The 18,111-nt window shown below is 43.0% G+C and overlaps 1 protein-coding gene across 2 annotated transcripts in view; it reads left to right on the forward strand.

The window, feature by feature from the left end:
• The window catches only part of YPEL2 (yippee like 2), a 104,576-nt gene that overhangs the window by 68,880 nt on the left and 17,585 nt on the right, over positions 1–18,111 (forward strand). The window contains exon 5 of one of the 2 annotated variants that reach the window (XM_087956128.1): positions 15,878–16,457. The exons of the other annotated variant lie outside the window; for it this stretch is intronic. Within the exon in view, the coding sequence (XP_087812254.1) occupies positions 15,878–15,904 (27 nt within the window). The 3' untranslated portion in view covers positions 15,905–16,457. Of the gene's footprint in view, positions 1–15,877; positions 16,458–18,111 lie in introns of those variants that run through there. 2 annotated transcript variants of the gene reach the window in all.

Here is an 18,111-nt window from a genome sequence, read left to right on the forward strand (position 1 = left end):
ATACACTCCCTTCTCCCTCCTTGTAGTCTTCACACTTTGTGATGCACACACACAAACACACACACAAGAACACAATGAAATGAAATCAGTTTCTCTTGCGATCATGCCAAGCATTGTTCGGGGTGTGCGTTTTGGGCCTGAGATAATTTGTGTGCTAAATATATATTTTGTAGCATCATTTCATGGGCGGAAGATGAATCACCCATTTTTCTGCTTCCATCGGAGCCCATTTTTGGCTAAAGCAATCGGTTTTGCTGCTTCGGGAAGCGGAATATAACCTTGTGTAAACGTTCAGGAATTGTACTTAAAAAAAATAAATATTTTTTTTAAAGAGAGCGGAAAGACGTTAGGGGAGAAAAAGGAATGGTTTTTAACTTAAATAAACGCTGCATAATAATATTTGTGCAGGCAAATATTATTATTATTATTGCAAAGATATCCTGGAATATCCTTTATCTTTTCCCTAAACGAAGAGACTATATTTCTAATACCAGTTCATCATGTTGGACATCTTTGTGTTTACAGAACTGTATACTTTATACTTTAATATTTAAAAATAAATAAATCTTGGTTTTATTTTATTGATGTTTTATTTTTGTTTGACAAATTCTTCAGGTCTTATTTTGCTTTAGTAATAAATGTTTACTTGTCTATTATTGTTTTTTTTTAATGGCCTAATTTGTTTTAAACACATTGGCATATTGTACATACTACTTCAGTATTAAAAGGAAAGGAGCATTGTTTTGTCCAATTTACAACATATATGTTGGTGCTCATTTGAAAGAAAAATAAAAAGTTTCCAATATTAAAAAATAACAGAGATGTTTGTCATGATTATCAAGCGGGAGGGAGGGAAGAATAATTTTGATGTTACCGCTCGGCAAATATACAGGCAATCCTCGTTTAGTGACTGTTCGAAGTTGCAACAGCACTGAAAAACATGACTTACGACAGTTTTTCACACTTACAACCATTGCAGCATCTCCAAGGCCCTGTGATGAAAATTCAGCCACTTGGCAACCAACTCGTATTTGTGACGGTTGCAGCATCCTGGGGTCATATGATCCCCTTTTACGACCTGACGAGCAAAGCCAATGGGGAAGCCGGATTTGCTTAACGACCATGTTACTAACTGAACAACTGCAGTGATTCATTTAGTAACAGTGGCGAGAAAGATCATAAAATGGGGCAACATTCACATAACTGTCTCAGCAACAGAAATTTTGGGCTCAATTGTGGTCATAGTTCAAGGACTACCTTATTTTTAAATAAACATTTATTCCCCAAAGGGTTAAAAAAAGTCAAGATGGCAGCCAAATTATCCAGCAGAAGCCCCTTTATTAATATTTGAAGTAAAAAAGGGGCAGGCATTGATTGCATGGTTGAGGCTGCCATCTTGACTTTTTTGACCTTGTGTGGGTATTCTCCCCTGAAGAGTACAGGGAGTCCTCAATTTACTCAATTTACGGTTGCTTGGCAACCAAAGTTATAACAGACTTCCCCCAAAGGGACTGACGACCCAGGTTTGACTGACAGCCCAGGTTAGGCTCCGCCCTCTGGGGGGGCCATGTGACTGCATTTTGGGCCCACCCTTAACAACCGGCCTACGTTTATATGGCCGTTGGCTGTTCCCTGTGGTCTCATGACCACAATTTATGACATTTTTCCTGAAAACTTACAGTCTCCGACAAAAATCACCCCATAGCAAACAAGGGGTTCACTTAACAACCACAGCATTCACTTTATGACTGCCATATTCGCTTAACAACCACAGAAAAAAGCCGGTCTTAAAAATGGCTCCGGTGACAAGATGACCTGCTTTATGACTGTCACACGAGTCACGGCCATAATTGCCACACTCACAGGTCGCAAGTCAAGGACTACAGGTTGTCCTTAACTAATGATGACAATGGGAGCCCCCTTGTGGTCGTTCGTCAAATTCGGTTGCTAAGCAAGGCGGTTGTGAAGTGAGTTTTGCCTCACTTTATGACCTTTTTGCCAGTTGTTAAGCAAATTGCCGTGGTTAAGTGAGTCATGTGATCATTAACTGAATCTAGCTTCCCCCATTGAATTTGCCTGCTGGAAGGCAACTGGAAGGATCACAAATGCTGATCACATGACTGTTCTGACCAAGGCTTCCTGATACAGTAACAATCACACACTGTTCCCCAAAGACCTTTTTTTATTATTTCAACGGCTGTGAATTATATGCATTCACAGCCTGTAATGAGTCCCAAACACTTTGTCAATAGTCCAATAGAAATCTGCCACAGTCTTTCAGGATAAGGCTGATAAGCACCCACCTTTATCTCCCTTGAAATCCTGCCAATGACTAAATTTCCAATGAATTATATAAGGTCAATTGGAGCACAAAGTCAACACGGAGTTTCAGATCTTAAACCAACCAGAACGAACAAAGTTGCTTCCTGCAAAGGCTCGTATCCCTTTGCTCCTCCTTTATGTCTTTTGAGAGGGCCAATCACCTCCAAGCCTTACTCCCGAGTTGCCCCTTTTGTCTTAACTGTTCTTGCCTTCTGGCAGCTCTGCACAAGCACGCACTGGGAACAGGCTCCCTCTATTCCTCTGCCTCGCTACTGTCAGATTCTGGAGGCTCCGGAGTCAGCACATCACTCCCAGATGGCCCTGGCTCCATCTGTGTTGGACGCAGATCCCGTGTCTGAGCCCTCCCCAGACTCCCAGACTGGCCCATGTTCCTCCCCACTGTTCGACTCTGCTGCCAGCAGAGAACAATGACCCCGGTTCAACTGTCATAAGTACATGCCAGTTGCCAAGCATCCCCAATTCTGATGTTGCTACAATGGTTGTAACTCGGAAAAATTGTCATAAGTCATTTTTTTAGTGCCATTGTAACTTTGAACAGTCACTAAATGGTTGTGAATTGAGGACTACCTCTACCTACACATATTTCCTCTCTACCATCTACCACGTAACCAAAAGGTAGCATCAGCGGGGGATGATGGGAACAGTGAACCTCCAGAAAACACAGATGTTATTTCTGTTATAACAACTTTTTCAACCCAGAAATCTTTGGAAATTATGGTTTTTCTCAGCCATACATGACACATAGCTCTTCTATGCTAAAGGAATAAACCAAAAATTATATTCAGGAGGTAGATGGCAATCTGTAGGGCTGACATGAGCCAAGATGGACGTCTTTCCAATTTGTAAATAACTGTTCTACTATCCCAAAGCCACATATAAACCCGCCTTCCTCATCCTGAGGCTAAATCGTCTCTTTTTAGGCCGTCAGGCTGCCTTTGTGTTTTCTCATCTGCTCAGTTGCTTCTTTGTTCCCATGGCAACAAGAGGAAGGACCCTTCTTTGGGTACCACACTTATTTCCATGGTGACAGAAGACACGATCCTGGATGGCTTTGTGCAGCATTGCTGGAAGAAAAAGAAGAGGGGGAGGAGAGGATAAGTTTTCCCAAATATTTGGGTGTTCCTCTTCCATAGCTTCTACCCTGTTTCCCCGAAAATATGACCTACCCTTAAAATAAGTCCTAGCTTGATTTTTACATGTGTGCCCAATTTATATAAGCCCTACCATCCAAATAAGCCCTAATTAAGATCCCGCCCATTCCAGAGTAGATGGGTAAAAATTAAGGTAGGGTGGGGATGGGAGGGTGGAGCTGCTCTACTACTTACCTTTGGACAGTTGTAGCCAGGCCTCGCACACACCCCGACACCTGCCTTGCCAGCCCATTTCTTCTGCAGCTGGCAAGGATTTCCTGAAGGCCTCTGCAGCTGGTAAAAAAGCTCTGGATCGATCCAGAGCTCTGTTATCGGCTGCAGAGGCCTTCAGGAAAGCCTTGCCAGCCACAGAAGAAGTTCCTGAAGGCCTCTGACAGCGAAAAGGAGGCCGGGGATGACGCCCGCAAGTGAGGTTAGTCAGTGGATGACGTCCCCCGAAAATAAGACCTGGTGCCTTTTGGGGGGTAATATAAGACATTTTCAGGGAAACACGGTAGCCAGCAGGAACATGATGGACTTGAGAAGTCCATCATGGTGGTAAAAGTAGAAGGCGAGAGGACAACCTACAGCCAAGTGGAAGGATTTAGTTATATCAGTGATGGAAGCACCGTTAGACGTTCTGACGGATCAGATTGGGAAGAGATCCTTCTGGAGAAAATGGATCTAAAGGGAACCCAAGAGTTGACACCAACCAGTTGTCACGTAACCTATCATGTGCTGGTTAGGGTTTATGGATCTTGAAGTTGATAGGTGTGGACATGGGTAGTTCCATGGAGTTCCATTAAAACTGGTGCCAGTCATTTGCTAAGTTGTAAGGCAGGGGTGTCCAACCTTGGCAACTTTAAGACTTGTGGACTTCAACTCCCAGAATTCTGGGAGTTGAAGTCCACAAGTCTTAAAGTTGCCAAGGTTGGACACCCCTGTTGTAAGGTGTCTTGTGTTTTGGCTGATATGTGACCTTACAACCAATTGTGGCTTGTTCAGCCAACAGCAATGTGTATACAAGAAGGCCAGTTTGGTTTAATGGTGAAGACACCAAGCTAGAAACCAGGAGGTAGTGAGTTCTAGTCCAGCTGGGTGACTTCGGGCCAATCACCAGGAGATGGTGAGTTCTAGTCCTGCATGTAGGCATGTAAGCTGGGCTTGGTGAGTTTGGGCCAAACACCGGGACTCTGAGTTCTAATCCTGCCTTAGCTATGAAAACCAGCTGGCTGACTTTAGGCCAATTACTAGGAGACTGGGAGTTCTAGTGGCCTCCTTAGTCATCAAAACCAGCGGGTGACTGGGCCAATCTCAAGGAGAGGGTGAGTTCTAGTCCCACTTTAGGCATGAAAGCCGGCTGGGTGACTTTGGGCCAGTCAGTCTCTCTCAGCCCAGCCCACCTCACAGGGTTGCTGTGTGGAAAATAGAAGGAGGAAGCAGACTTAGATATGTTCACTGCCTTGTAAAAACTAATAAAGGTCAGATGCAAATAATAAGTGACACATAACTGCAAACCTTCAACCTTCTGAATAATTGGGAACATAAAATAAAGCAGGCAATTTGGACCTTTACTGAAATCCGGGGTTACAAGCTTCATTTCCTTCTGGCCATACATACACATTGTGTTGTACAATTAACGGGATCTTTACACTTTCTAAGTTTTAGACTCTGTAACAAGATCTAGGGGCTTAATTCTTGGAAACGACAACCAAGCTCTGGAGAAGTTAAAAATGTGTCAGCTACAGGTGCAAAGCTTGTTGGGAACCAGTGTTGGATGAATGGGATGTAATCCTTCCTGGATTTGAAGTAGGGCAGGGTGACCACAACAGGTGCAGGAAACTGACTCTCTAGGTAACAGAATAACAGTAACAAAGTTGGAAGGGACCTTGGAGGTCTTCTAGTCCAACCCCTTGCTCAGGCAGGAAATCAGGGGTGGGATTCTACCAGTTCGCACCTATTCGCTAGAACCGGTTGTTAACATTCTAAGCAGTTCGGAGAACCGGTTGTTAGAAGAAATTACTGGGCTAATCCTGTAAGGAAGGCAGGAAGGAAGCATTCTGGTGTTGCTTACCAAAACTGCCTCTCTCTTAACCCTTATTACATTCTTGGCAGGACTAGACTTCCTGTCTCAGGAACTTCACTGGAGTTATTTTTCCCTCCTTTGCTGGTACTTTGCTTGTGTGGAGTAACCATTCAAAGTTACAATGGCACTGAAAAAAGTGACTTATGACCATTTTTCACACTTACGACTGTTGCAGCATCCCCACAGTCATGAGAGGCCAGGCGAGGAGATGCGTGCCTCAATGTGAGTGATGTTGAGTTGGCCATACCCAGCCAATAACATGACCACCAAGCCACGCCCACCACCTAAGCCACGCCCACAGAACCGGTTGTTAAAAAATTTGAGTACCACCCCTGCAGGAAACCCTAATACTATTTCAGCAAATGGTTGTTCAATCTTCTTTAAAACTTCCAGTGTTGGAACAGCCACAACTTCTGGAGGAAGTCTTTTCATGTACTTTACAGTCTTTTAATTTTAATTTAAAATGATTAACTGTTCTCACTTGTCAGGGAATTTCTCCTTAATTCCAGGCGGTTCTCTCCCTGATTAGTTCCCTGCATTGCTTCTAGTCCTCTGCCTTCAGCTGCTGTACTTTGGTGCTTAGGAATCTATTGACATTAGAAAGAAGATCTTTGTGCAAAAGTTGTTTTTCATATTTATTTATTTGTATCCTGCCTTTATTATTACAGTTATAATTGTTATAGATAACACAAGGCAGCAAACAGATTCATCACACCTTCATCCCCCTATTTTCTCCACAAAAACAATGCTGTGATGTGGGTGTGGGACTGAGAGAAAGTGACTCGCCCAGTCATCCAGCAGGCTTTTGTGCCTAAGGCAGGACTAGAACTCACTGTCTCCTGGTGATTGGCCCAGAAGTCACCCAGCTGGCTTTCATAACTAAGGCGGAACTAGAACTCACAATCTCCTGGTGATTGGCCCAGAAGTCACCCAGCTGGCTTTCATAACTAAGGCGGAACTAGAACTCACAATCTCCTGGTGATTGGCCCAGAAGTCACCCAGCTGGCTTTCATAACTAAGGCGGAACTAGAACTCACAGTCTCCTGGTGATTGGCCCAGAAGTCACCCAGCTGGCTTTCATAACTAAGGCGGAACTAGAACTCACAATCTCCTGGTGATTGGCCCAGAGTCACCCAGGCAGCTTTCATGCCTGGCAGAACTAGAACTCGTCATCTGAAGATTGGTCAAAAGTTGCCCAGCCAGATTTGATATGTAAGGCAGGACTAGAATTCAAAATCTCCTGGTGGTTGGCCTTGAGCCAGTCAGCTGGTTTTCATTCCTAAAGGAAGACTTGAATTCACAGTTTCCCGCTTAGGAAAATGTCACTACAATACTGAACAAGCCCACCAATTCACTTTCTTTATTTTTATTTTATTTTTTTGCTTAAGAGACAGATTTGCAGCATTGGAAAGAAGTTCTGGTTTAGCAACCATCAGTTAGATAAACTATAATCAACTGGATTAACCCTAAGCCATAAAATTTGGTTGGGCAAGCCACAATAGCCAGTTATGGGCCGGATGATCCATCCCAAAATTTAAAAAAATCAACATGGTTATATGATTGAGCAAACAACGTCAGGCCCTTGAATGCCACAGGTAGAAAAAAAAAGGAAGGGGATTTAATTGCACAGTTGTGTGGTTGTTTTTTTAAAAAAACTCCCCATAAATGCTCCTATGTAGTTATTTATGACACACACACACACACACAGGCCAATTCTTAGTTTAATTCAAACTACAAGTAGGCCTCAATTATGGCCATAATCGAGAATGGAATTACCATCGTAAGTCATGCTGGTCATTAAACAGGCTACCATGTGACGGTGTACAATTTTACAATCTTTTGGGGGGGGCAGTCCTTAAGTGAAACTGGGAGGAGGAAGATGGGTTAGATACGTTCGCCTCCTTGAGTTATTTGTAAAAAATATAAAGGCGGGAGATTGTATAGTTTCCAACCAAAAAAGAAAACCCATCATCAATTTTGGTCACCTGACTACAGCACGCTACAAATGGCTGTAAATAGCAATAGCACTTAGACTTATATACCACTTTATATACCGCTTTACAGTCCTCTCTAAGTGGTTTACAGTCAGCCTCTTGCCCCCAGTAATTTGGGTCCTTATTTTACCCACATCGGAAGGATGGAAGGCTGAGTCAAACTTGAGCCTGGTGGGATTTGAACTGCCAAATTGTAGGCAGCTGGCTGCAGAAGTAGCTTGCAGTACTGCTCTCTAACCACTGAGCCAGCCAATTGCCCAGTGCCCAAAACGAGTTGACACAATTGCAGGAAATGGCTGCTGGAACTTTGAATCTGAGTTGTAAGTAGCCCTGGGAACGTCCATTGTAACTTCAAATGGTTGCTAAGCACCAGTCGTAAATCATGATCTAGCAAAAAGCTAATGAAAAGGAAAGTCTTACACTTGGGCAAGAAAAACAAAAAATACACATATAGACTGGGTGAAACCAGGCTTAATAGCAGTTACTGGGAAAGGGATCTTGGAGTCTTCGTGGACAACCAGTTAAATATGAGCCTGCAGTCAAAAAAGCCAACGCAATCCTAAACTGCATTAACAGAGGGATAGAATCAAGTGCGGTACTAATACCACTCTATAAAGCCTTAATAAGACCACACCTAGAATCCTGCATCCGGTTTTGGTCACCACAATGTAAAAAAGATGCTGAGACTCTGGAAAAAGTGTAGAGAAAAGCGACAAAGATGATTAGGGGACTGGAGGATAAAACATATGAAGAACGGTTGCAGGAACTGGGCCTGACTAGTCTAGTGAAGAGAAGGACCAGGGGAGACAGGATAGCAGTCTTCCAATATTTGAGGGGCTGCCACAGAGAGGAGGAAGGGCTCAAGCTATTCTCCAAAGCACCTGGAGGCCAGACAAGAAATAATGGATGGATACTGAACAAGGAGAAATTCAACCTAGAAATAAGGAGAAACTTTCTGACAGTGAGAACCATCAACCCATGGAACAGAAGTTGCCTTCAGAAGTTGTGGGAGCTTCATCACTGGAGGCTTTCAAGAAGAGACTGCACTGCCATCTGTCAGATATGCTGTAGGGTCTTCTGCTTGGGCGGGGATGGGTGGGTGGTTGGATTAGATGACCTACAAGGTCCCTTTTAACTCTATTATTCGATGTTCTATGTTCTATATGCAAAAAGTCCAGGCAGATCTTCAATTGTAGCCGCCATCTTGACTTTTTTTTTAATCTCTCCTTGTAGACTCCTATGTGCTTTCAATTTATTTGGATCTTTAGGCCACACTGGTTCTCTTTAGTGGCCGCGGTCTCCTTTAACTGACTTTTTGCTCAGCTTCTACTCCTAGCATACACCTTATCTTGGGGCCGGGCGGGGGCGGGGGGGATTCTCTGGCCTGCTATTTATACTCAAAAGCCAAATATCTTGTCCAAAAATAGCCCCAGGAACATTAGCACAGGCTCTCGAGATCTTGGTGGTTGGTTATAAAGTAGTCCATTATCAGCCAAAGGAAAAGTGCAAATCCCAACCACAAAGAAATTTAAATATAGCATTGCTGAGTGGGAACGAAACCGGACGGAGTAGAAAGCAGATATTGTATTGTAAACTGATGCTTTAGGTCCATTTAGAATGTGGTTGCTTAGAATCGATAGAGAGTTACTGGCACATAATGAGATAAAAGAAGGGGGGGATATTGGCACCTTAGATATCGGAACCACTGAAAAAGTTATTTTCGCCTCTTATCCCTTTCTCTTCAAACGCCATCAAGCAAGAATGATATTTTGCTTCCTACTTGCTGAGGGGCTGCACTTTTTTGCACTGGTTTAAAGTAGCATTATGAAGTATATTTTGGTTTAATTAAAATGGAATATGAAATTATGTTTTAAGTCTTTTGAGGAATCCATGGGTTACAGTGCTGTCTACGTCTGGCCCACTATTCAAAGTTGAGAGTAGTAATAAAGGAAGAATAGCTAAGGGTTGACATGAGGGGTCCTTGGTGCTCTCTGAACTTACGTATTTGTTTTCTTGCAGACATTTCATTACCCAAACTAGGTAACATCATCAAAGGCTCCTAAAGTGGAGCGTGATTTTCAGCCGAAAATAAAATTCTCAATGAATTTTAAGAGGGTGGGGGAGAGAGAGAGAATCCAGAATCAGAATAACTTTAGGAAATTATTGTAAGTCTTTGTGTAATTAAGTAGGATCATTTGAACCTGGTCATTTGGAATTTTGGATAATTTGATCATCCCTCCACCGTCAATTTTTTTTATTTTTCTTTCTATCTTTCCTTCCCTCCTTCCTTCTTCCTTTCCTTCTTTTTCTTTCTTTCTTTCTTTCCTTCTTTCTTTTCTATCTCTTTCTTTTTCATACCTTTTCTTTCTTTCTTTCTTTCTTTCTTTCTTTCTTTCTTTCTTTCTTTCTTTCTTTCTTTCTTTCTTTCTTTCTTTCTTTCTTTCTTTTTTCTTCTCCTTCCTTCCTTTTTCTTCCTTTTCTCTTTCTTTTCCTTCTTTTTTTCTCTCTCTCTCTCTCCTTCCTTCCTTCCTTCCTTCCTTCCTTCCTTCCTTCCTTCCTTCCTTCCTTCCTTCCCCTCTTTCTTCTGTCTTATTAAGTAAAGCACATTTGATACAAGTCTACCAGAACTTCCTACTTAAAATCACACTAGGGGGAAATGTTTCCATTCCTTGAAGCTGCCAACTCTTTCTTCCCCGTCAACCCTTCTGGGCCATAAGACTTGAGAGCAACAGGCAAAAAAATAAAAATCTGATGATTTCTGATCTTAAAGAAATTCTGAACCCAAGCATATTTTAACTGCTGTTGCTCAGCCAGGATGTTCTTGTTTTAATAATTCTAACTCACAGGAAGTTTAATAGCTTTTTCCATTGTTGGGAGAAATATCTATCTGGTTCAGTTCCAAGCCGGGAGGAAGACACTGGAAACATGGAAGCTGATTGGAAAGAGAGTTTAATGATGAAGCAGAACCACACGGATGGTCCTGGACAGCTGACCACATGGACTTGAGAGGGAGGCAGTGGTGGTATTCTACTGGTTCGGCCCGGTTTGGGCGAACCGGTAGTAAAAAATGCTACTGTTCAGCTGAACCAATAGTTAAAAAAAACAGGTGAACCAGTATTTCTTTTTTTTCCTCCCGACAATCAGCTATTCTGATGATCAGCTGTGCCAGGATCCCCCTCGCGGTCTTACTTCTTGTTCTGTCGCCAGTAAAGAGACTCGCAGACCGGAGTTGAATTCAGCTCTTTAATAATAACAGTAACTTCAACTGCAGTCGAACCGCAGCAGCCCTTTTTATAGCGGCTGCTCCATGGCTCGCAACCAATGACATTTAGTTAAACTTCCCGCCGCTATTGGTGGCCAATCAGATACTAACGTTGCTAACCAATTGTATCGTTGCTTTTGTTAACCAATAGGAACATCGCCCTAGAAGTCTCTATTTAAATACACTACACTTCTTAACCCAGGAGGCTTCCCTGAGGCCCAGGAGGCAAAAAAAGAAGCCACGCCCACCCAGTCACATGGCCACTCCCACCTAACAGATAACAGGTAACAATCAGAGTTATAAAGGACCTTATAGGTCATCTAGTCCAAACCCCCCCTGCCCCCGACCAAGCGGGAGACCCTACACCATTTCTGACCAATAGCAGTCCAATCTCTTCTTGAAAGTCTCAAGTGATGGCGCTCCCACGCCTAGGCACTCCCACCTAGCCACGCCTACAGAACCAGTATTAAAAATATTTGCATCCCACCCCTGGAGTGAGCGGTTTTTATACCTTCTCTTGGGCTTTGAACTTGAGCTTCCTGTTCCTGTGCAAGAACATGTATTCTATTGGCTGCTGTCCGATTCCCATTTGGGTCATGTTTGTCTGACAGGCTGGGTTGAATTTTGCTGGGGGATGCAATGTCCTTAGGAGACTGCAATGCAGTGGGCTCTGTGTCTTCTGCTAAAGGGTCCTATCATGTCCTGAAGAGCCATATCTTAATCCCATCACCCTGGAGCTGAAGGTTTTTTGCCTCGTAGAAAGGCTGGCCCAGTCCTGCTGGGGCTATTAAGAAAGGTGGGAGGACTATTTTCCAAGAGCAGGTTTCTCCTTTTCGGGTAATATAATGGCCTGCCTTTTTTAAATACTTCCCAAAACATTTCATTCTTCTAGGAGAGAAGCTGGGTGCCAACTGTGCCCTTTTTTTGTAGGAAGACTTAGGAAGGACCAGGGGGTGGGCTGCTACTGGTTCGCACCGGTTCGCGCGAACCGGATGTTAATTTTACATCTGATTCGCCAAACTGGTAATTGCAAGGACTGTCTGGCCCCCACCCACCCTGGCCCTCCCAGGAGTCTCCACGTGGCCTGTTTTGGATCCCAGGTAGGTGCAGGACCCGAGTGAAGGCTTGGGATGGGTGAAAAACAGAGGCCCAGAGAGGCTCTGGAAGGCTGAAAATGGGCCCATTTCGGGCCTTTGGAGAGCCTCCGGAGCCTGGGAAGGCCGTTTTCGTCCTCCTGGAGGCTTGAGGAGGGTGAAAACACCCCCGCTGCCATGGTGCAGGAGGCCAACTAGGCCACAACCAATATGGCCACGTCCATCTAGCCACCAGGCAGAGAACTGGTTGCTAAATTTTTTTGAAGGCCACCCTTGGAAAGGAGAGGAGGGTGGTTTACTCAATCTTGGGGTTCGGGGGCCTCAGCTCTACCGCTTAGCCTTCCCCTTTTCCAGCAGGCTGCTCTATCCTTAGTCCCTGCAGGTCATTTCCCAACTCTTGAGGATGTTCTCACCAGCACGCGGCAACCTCTGTTTAGCCCACATTTCAAGCCTCCCACAACGCTGCCAAAGATCGCTGTGTTGGAGGCATTCCTGGCACCTAACCCAGTGACACACATCCAGAAATTAGATATTGCACAGGCGAGGACAGCCAACACCGCTTCAATTTAGAGCCGACCCTGCAAAGAGAAGGCGGAAGAACTTCTCCAACCTGGAGCCCACAGCAAGTCCTGGAATTTCCAGGCATTGTGCCCTCGGCTAAAAGCGTGAAGCCGTAGGACTGGAATCAAAGTTCAAAGTATGGTCCAGGAAAGGGGATTGGACAAAGGATTAGGAAGAATTTCCTGTGGGTTTCAGCTGTTCGGTGGTGGAATGAGTGGTCCTGAATAAAGATGGATTTTCCTTTATTAGGCGTGAGTAAGCAGTGCCTGGATGCTCAGTTCAGTTTGGCTACGATGCTGTAATGATGAGGGGTTGGGATAGATTCGTGGTTCTCAAATTTGGCAACTTTAAGACGGATGGACTTCCATTCCCAGAATTCCCCAACCAGCATGCTTTAAGATAGGAGGACTTGCACTCCCAGAATTCCCCTGCCAGCATGTTTTAAGATGAGTGGACTTCCACTCCCAGAATTCCCCTGTCAGCATGCTTTAAGATGGGTGGATTTCATTCCTCAACATAGTGACTAAATTAGTAGACCAGCGAAATACTGTGGACATTATATACTTAGATTTCAGCAAGGCATTCGACAAAGTAGACCACAACCTACTTTAGGGTAAGCTAGTAAAAAGTGGGATAGATAGCACCACCACCAAATGGATTCACAACTGGCTGGCAAACCGTACTCAACGAGTAGTCCTTAATGGGTCCAAGTCTTCATGGAGGGAAGTAAGCAGTGGGGTGCCATAAGGTTCTGTCTTAGGCCCAGTACTCTTCAATATCTTCATTAACGACATAGATGAGGGAATAGAAGGGGAACTTACCAAATTTGCAGATGATGCTAAGCTGGCAGGAATAGCTAACAACCAAGAAGATAGGCTCAAGATCCAGATGGATCTTGACAGACTAGAACACTGGGCTGTATCTAACAAAAAATTCAATGTAGAGAAAAGTAAAGTCCTAAGGCAAGAAAAACCAAAAAGACACATATAGACTGTGTGAAACCAGGCTTAATAGCAGTAACTGTCAGAGGGATCTTGGAGTCTTAGTGGACAACCAGCTAAATATGAGCCAGCAGTATGCAGCAGCAGCCAAAAAAGCCAATGCAATCCTAAGTAGCATTAACAGAGGGATACAATCGAGATCAAGTGAGGTACGAATACTACTCTATAAAGCCTTGGTAAGACCACACCTAGAGTACTGCATCCAATTTTGGTCACCACATTATAAAAAATATGTTGAGGCTCTAGAAAAAGTGCAGAGAAGAACAACCAGGATGATGAGGGGACTGGAGACCAAAACATACGAAGAACAGTTACAGGAACTGGGCCTGGCTAGTCTAGGGAAGAGAAGGACCAGGGGAGACAGGATAACATCTTCCAATATTTGAGGGGCTGCCCCAGAGAGGAGGAAGGGGTCAAGCTATTTTCCAAAGCCCCCGAAGGCCAGACAAAAGGAATAATGGATGGAAACTGAACAAGGAGCGATTCAACCTAGAAATAAGGAGAAACTTTCTGACAGTGAGAACAATCTCTCTATCTCTCTTATCATCAATCTATCATCTCTCTCTCTCATCTATCTTTCTCTTTCTATCTTTCTATCTATCTCTATCATCGATCTATCTCCCTCTCTCTCTCTCCCTATTATCTATATCTATCATCTATTTATCTATATCATCTATCTATCTATCATCTATCTGTCTGTCTGTCTGTCTGTCTATCTATCTTTATCTATCTATCTATCTATCTATCTATCTATCTATCTATCTATCTATCTATCTATCTATCTCTATCATCTCCCTCTCTCTATCATCAATATCATCTCTCTCATCTATTTATCTATCTATCTTTCTTTCTTTCTTTCTTCCTTCCTTTCTTCCTTCCTTCCTTCCTTCCTTCCTTCCTTCCTTCCTTCCTTCCTTCCTTTTTTCTTTCTTTCTTTCTTTCTTTCTTTCTTTCTTTCTTTCTTTCTTTCTTTCTTTCTTTCTCTTTCTTTCTTTCTTTCTTTCTTTCTTTCTTTCTTTCTTTCTTCTTTCTTTCTTTCTTTCTCTATCCCTATCATTGTTCTATCTCCCTCACTCCCTATATCTATCTATCTATCTATCTATCTATCTATCTATCTATCTATCTATCTATCTCTTTCTTTCTTTCTTTCTTTCTTTCTTTCTTTCTTTCTTTCTTTCTTTCTTTCTTTCTTTCTTTCTTTCTTTCTTTCTTTCTTTCTTTCTTTCTTTCTTTCTTTCTTTCTTTCATCTTTCTATATATCCCTATCATTGTTCTAGCTCCCTCTCTCATTCCCTATCTCTATCTATATCTATCTATCTACCGTGTTTCTCATATAATAAGGCTGGGTCTTTTTTTTTTTTGAGTCCCCCCAAAAATGGCTAGGTCGTCTTTTCGGGGGTGACTTAATCCCCCCCCTTGCATCTTCGGGCGGGTGGGCAGCAACAGCTTGGATGTTGACCTCGGCGTTGGTGGGGCACTTCGTATCGGGGTCAATGCAGGCAGCACCATATCCGGGTGTGCCACAAAAGTACTTCCTAACGGCAAGCCCCCCCACTTCGCATGTTTTGATATAGGCCTTAATATGGGGGGAAGGGCTTAATTTCATTTCATGCCTATAAAACATGCTGGGACTTCCTATTGGGGGAGGCCGTATTGTTGGAGAAACAGGGTATCTCTATCTATCTATCTATCTATCTATCTATCTATCTATCTATCTATCTATCTATCTATCTCTATCATCTCCCTCTATCATCAATATCATCTTTCATCTATCTGTCTGTCTATCTATCTATCTATCTATCTATCTATCTATCTATCTATCTATCTATCTTTATCTATGTCTATCTTTCTTTCTATCTTTCTATCTATCCCTGTCATTGTTCTATCTCCCTCTCTCACTCCCTATATCTATCTATCTATCTATCTATCTATCTATCTATCTATCTATCTATCTAATCACCAACAACCTAATCAAGGAATTACCAAGTTCATTCTCACTTACCCGTATGTAAACATTCCCTTCCTGCACTGATAATGTAACCTAGTTGGGTAACAAAACATCTGGAAGAAACCCACCAAGTGCAGGGAGCACCAAGGACCCTCCAGTTTGATCCTGAGCTACAAACATTCGCTTCTGTTCTGCCTTGCTTAATAGCAGAGCCATGGCGGTCAGTTTAAAAGTTGGCAACCATGAAATATATTTTATTTCTTTACGATACCAATTGGGCAGATTTAACAACTGTTTTTTTCTCTTTTCTTTCTCTCATTTTAATGTCGGGGAAGACTCCAGCAGATTTTCCTGAAGTGTTGATGCACAAACCCCAGCCGTATCTTATTTGTGCAGCTGTTCAAAATTGTGTTCTCTTGATGCTCTTTTAAATGAACATATATATATATTTTTTGCAGAAACTTCTCCTTCCCACCAGAAGCTGAAATACAAAAAAACAACAAAAGAACCCAAAAACTTATTGCAATGATTTAACCTTTCCAAAGACAGAAAGCACAATCCCTCTTTCCATCCAACATCTTGAACCTTTTTCAAAAATAATACAGTTTCAGGAGGCCTTGGGAAAACTGGCGCGGAGAGAGGAAAAATTTCCCCATTACAGCTATTTTTGTTCGAGTTTTTCAAGGGGGAAAAAAAAGTTCAGTATTTATAGCCCAGGAGCAGACTTTTGGAATGCCTGCAGTTTGGCTAAGAGACAGATTGCGTTTTCCTGGAGGGGATGTTTAATCTTTGGATCTTATCTGAAGCTCAGGGGATGGTGAGTTCTCATCCTGCATTAGGCATGAAAGCCATCTGAGTGACTTTGGCCAAATCACAGGTGAATGTGAGTTCTAGTCTCACCTTATGCATGAACGCTAGCTGGATGACTTTGACCTAATCACTAGGTGACTGAGAGTTCTAGTCCTGCCTTAAGTATAAAAGCCATCTGAGTGACTCTAGCCTAATCACTAAGTGACTGAGAATTCTAGTCCTGCCTTAGGTATTTATTTATTTATTTATTTATTTATTTGATTTGCCAATTGTTTACAAGATAATAAGTATAAGTGTATACATAGTTGTGAATACATGAAATGGGTACATATAAGAAAGATAAAAGAAGAATAAGAGAAACAATAGGACAGGGACAGTAGGCACGTTGGTGCGCTTATGCACGCCCCCTACAGACCTCTTAGGAAAGGGGTGAGGTCAATAGTAGACAGTCTAAGGTTAAAGTTTTTGGGGTTTGGGGAAGAAACTACAGAGTCAGGTAGAGTATTCCAGACATTGACCACTCTATTGCTGAAGTCGTATTTCCTGCAATCAAGTTTGGTGCGGTTAACTTTGAGTTTGTATCTATTGTGTGCTCTTGTGTTGTTATGGTTGAAGCTGAAGTATTCATTGACAGGTAGGACATTGCAATGTATGATTTTATATACCATGCTTAAATCAGACCGAAGACGGCGTAATTCAAGGTTTTCTAGTTCTAGAATTTCAAGTCTGGTGGCATAAGGTATTCTACAACGAGTAGAGGAGTGGAGAACTTTTCTTGTGAAATATTTCTGGACTTTCTCAATTGTTGGAAGTTAGTACCCACCCCTCTCCTAGAAAATTGAAATATCCTAGGAAATATTAAAAGGCAGAATATTTCCCCTAAAAAGAGTAAAGTAGAAATTCGGAGAGGCAAAAACTCAGCCCCGCCCCCCACCTTTGCTAATGGGCCATTAAGGCGTAGGCCAGAGTATTCCACATAACAAAAGCCTCTACCCATCTCACTACCTGGCCTGGGACGATTGTATCAGCCAACACTCAGGTGAAGCCATGTGGTCCGGATGAAGTCTACAAAGGTAGTTAAGACTCCCGCCCTTGGGAGTCTGACAGCCAATGGGATACATTTTTTATACAGGAACAGGAAACACTAAGGTGAGGCCCAACAGAGGTTATAAAACTAAGGGTCTCTCTCTCTCTCAGCATCTCATCCCTTTTTCCTTCTTCATCCAGGGCATGTGGTCCTGTCCACCATTAAACCATCTTTCCAAAAAGCTTCCATGTTTCCAGTATCTTTTTCCCCACTTGGAACTGAACCCAGAAGGATATTTCTTCCAACAGTATGAAAGCCATCTGGGTGACTTTGGCTCAATCAACAGGTGACTGAGAATTCTAGTCCTGCCTTAGGTATGAAAGCCATCTGGGTGGCTTTGGCTCAATCAACAGGTGACTGAGAATTCTAGTCCTGCCTTAGGTATGAAAGCCATCTGGGTGACTTTGGCTCAATGACCAGGTGACTGAGAATTCTAGTCCTGCCTTAGGTATGAAAGCCATCTGGGTGACTTTGGCTCAATGACCAGGTGACTGAGAATTCTAGTCCTGCCTTAGGTATGAAAGCCATCTGGGTGACTTTGGCTCAATCACCAGGTGACTGAGAGTTCTAGTCCTGCCTTAGGTATGAAAGCCATCTGGGGGACTTTGGCCTAATCACCAGGTGATTGAGAGTTCTAGTCTCACCTTATGCATGAAAGCCGCCTGGGTGACTTTGGGCCAATGAACAGGAAATGGTGAGTTGTAGTCCTGTCTTAGACATGAAAGTTAGCCAGTCATTCTCTCAGCAAACCTGCTTTACAGGGGAACATAGGAAGGAAGGGATATTAAGTATGTT

This window comes from Notechis scutatus, chromosome 1 (assembly GCF_049901735.1).
Source record: "Notechis scutatus isolate UNSWTSFEM ecotype Mainland chromosome 1, rNotScu1.2, whole genome shotgun sequence".
In the NCBI taxonomy this organism is placed as follows: Eukaryota; Metazoa; Chordata; class Lepidosauria; order Squamata; family Elapidae; genus Notechis; species Notechis scutatus.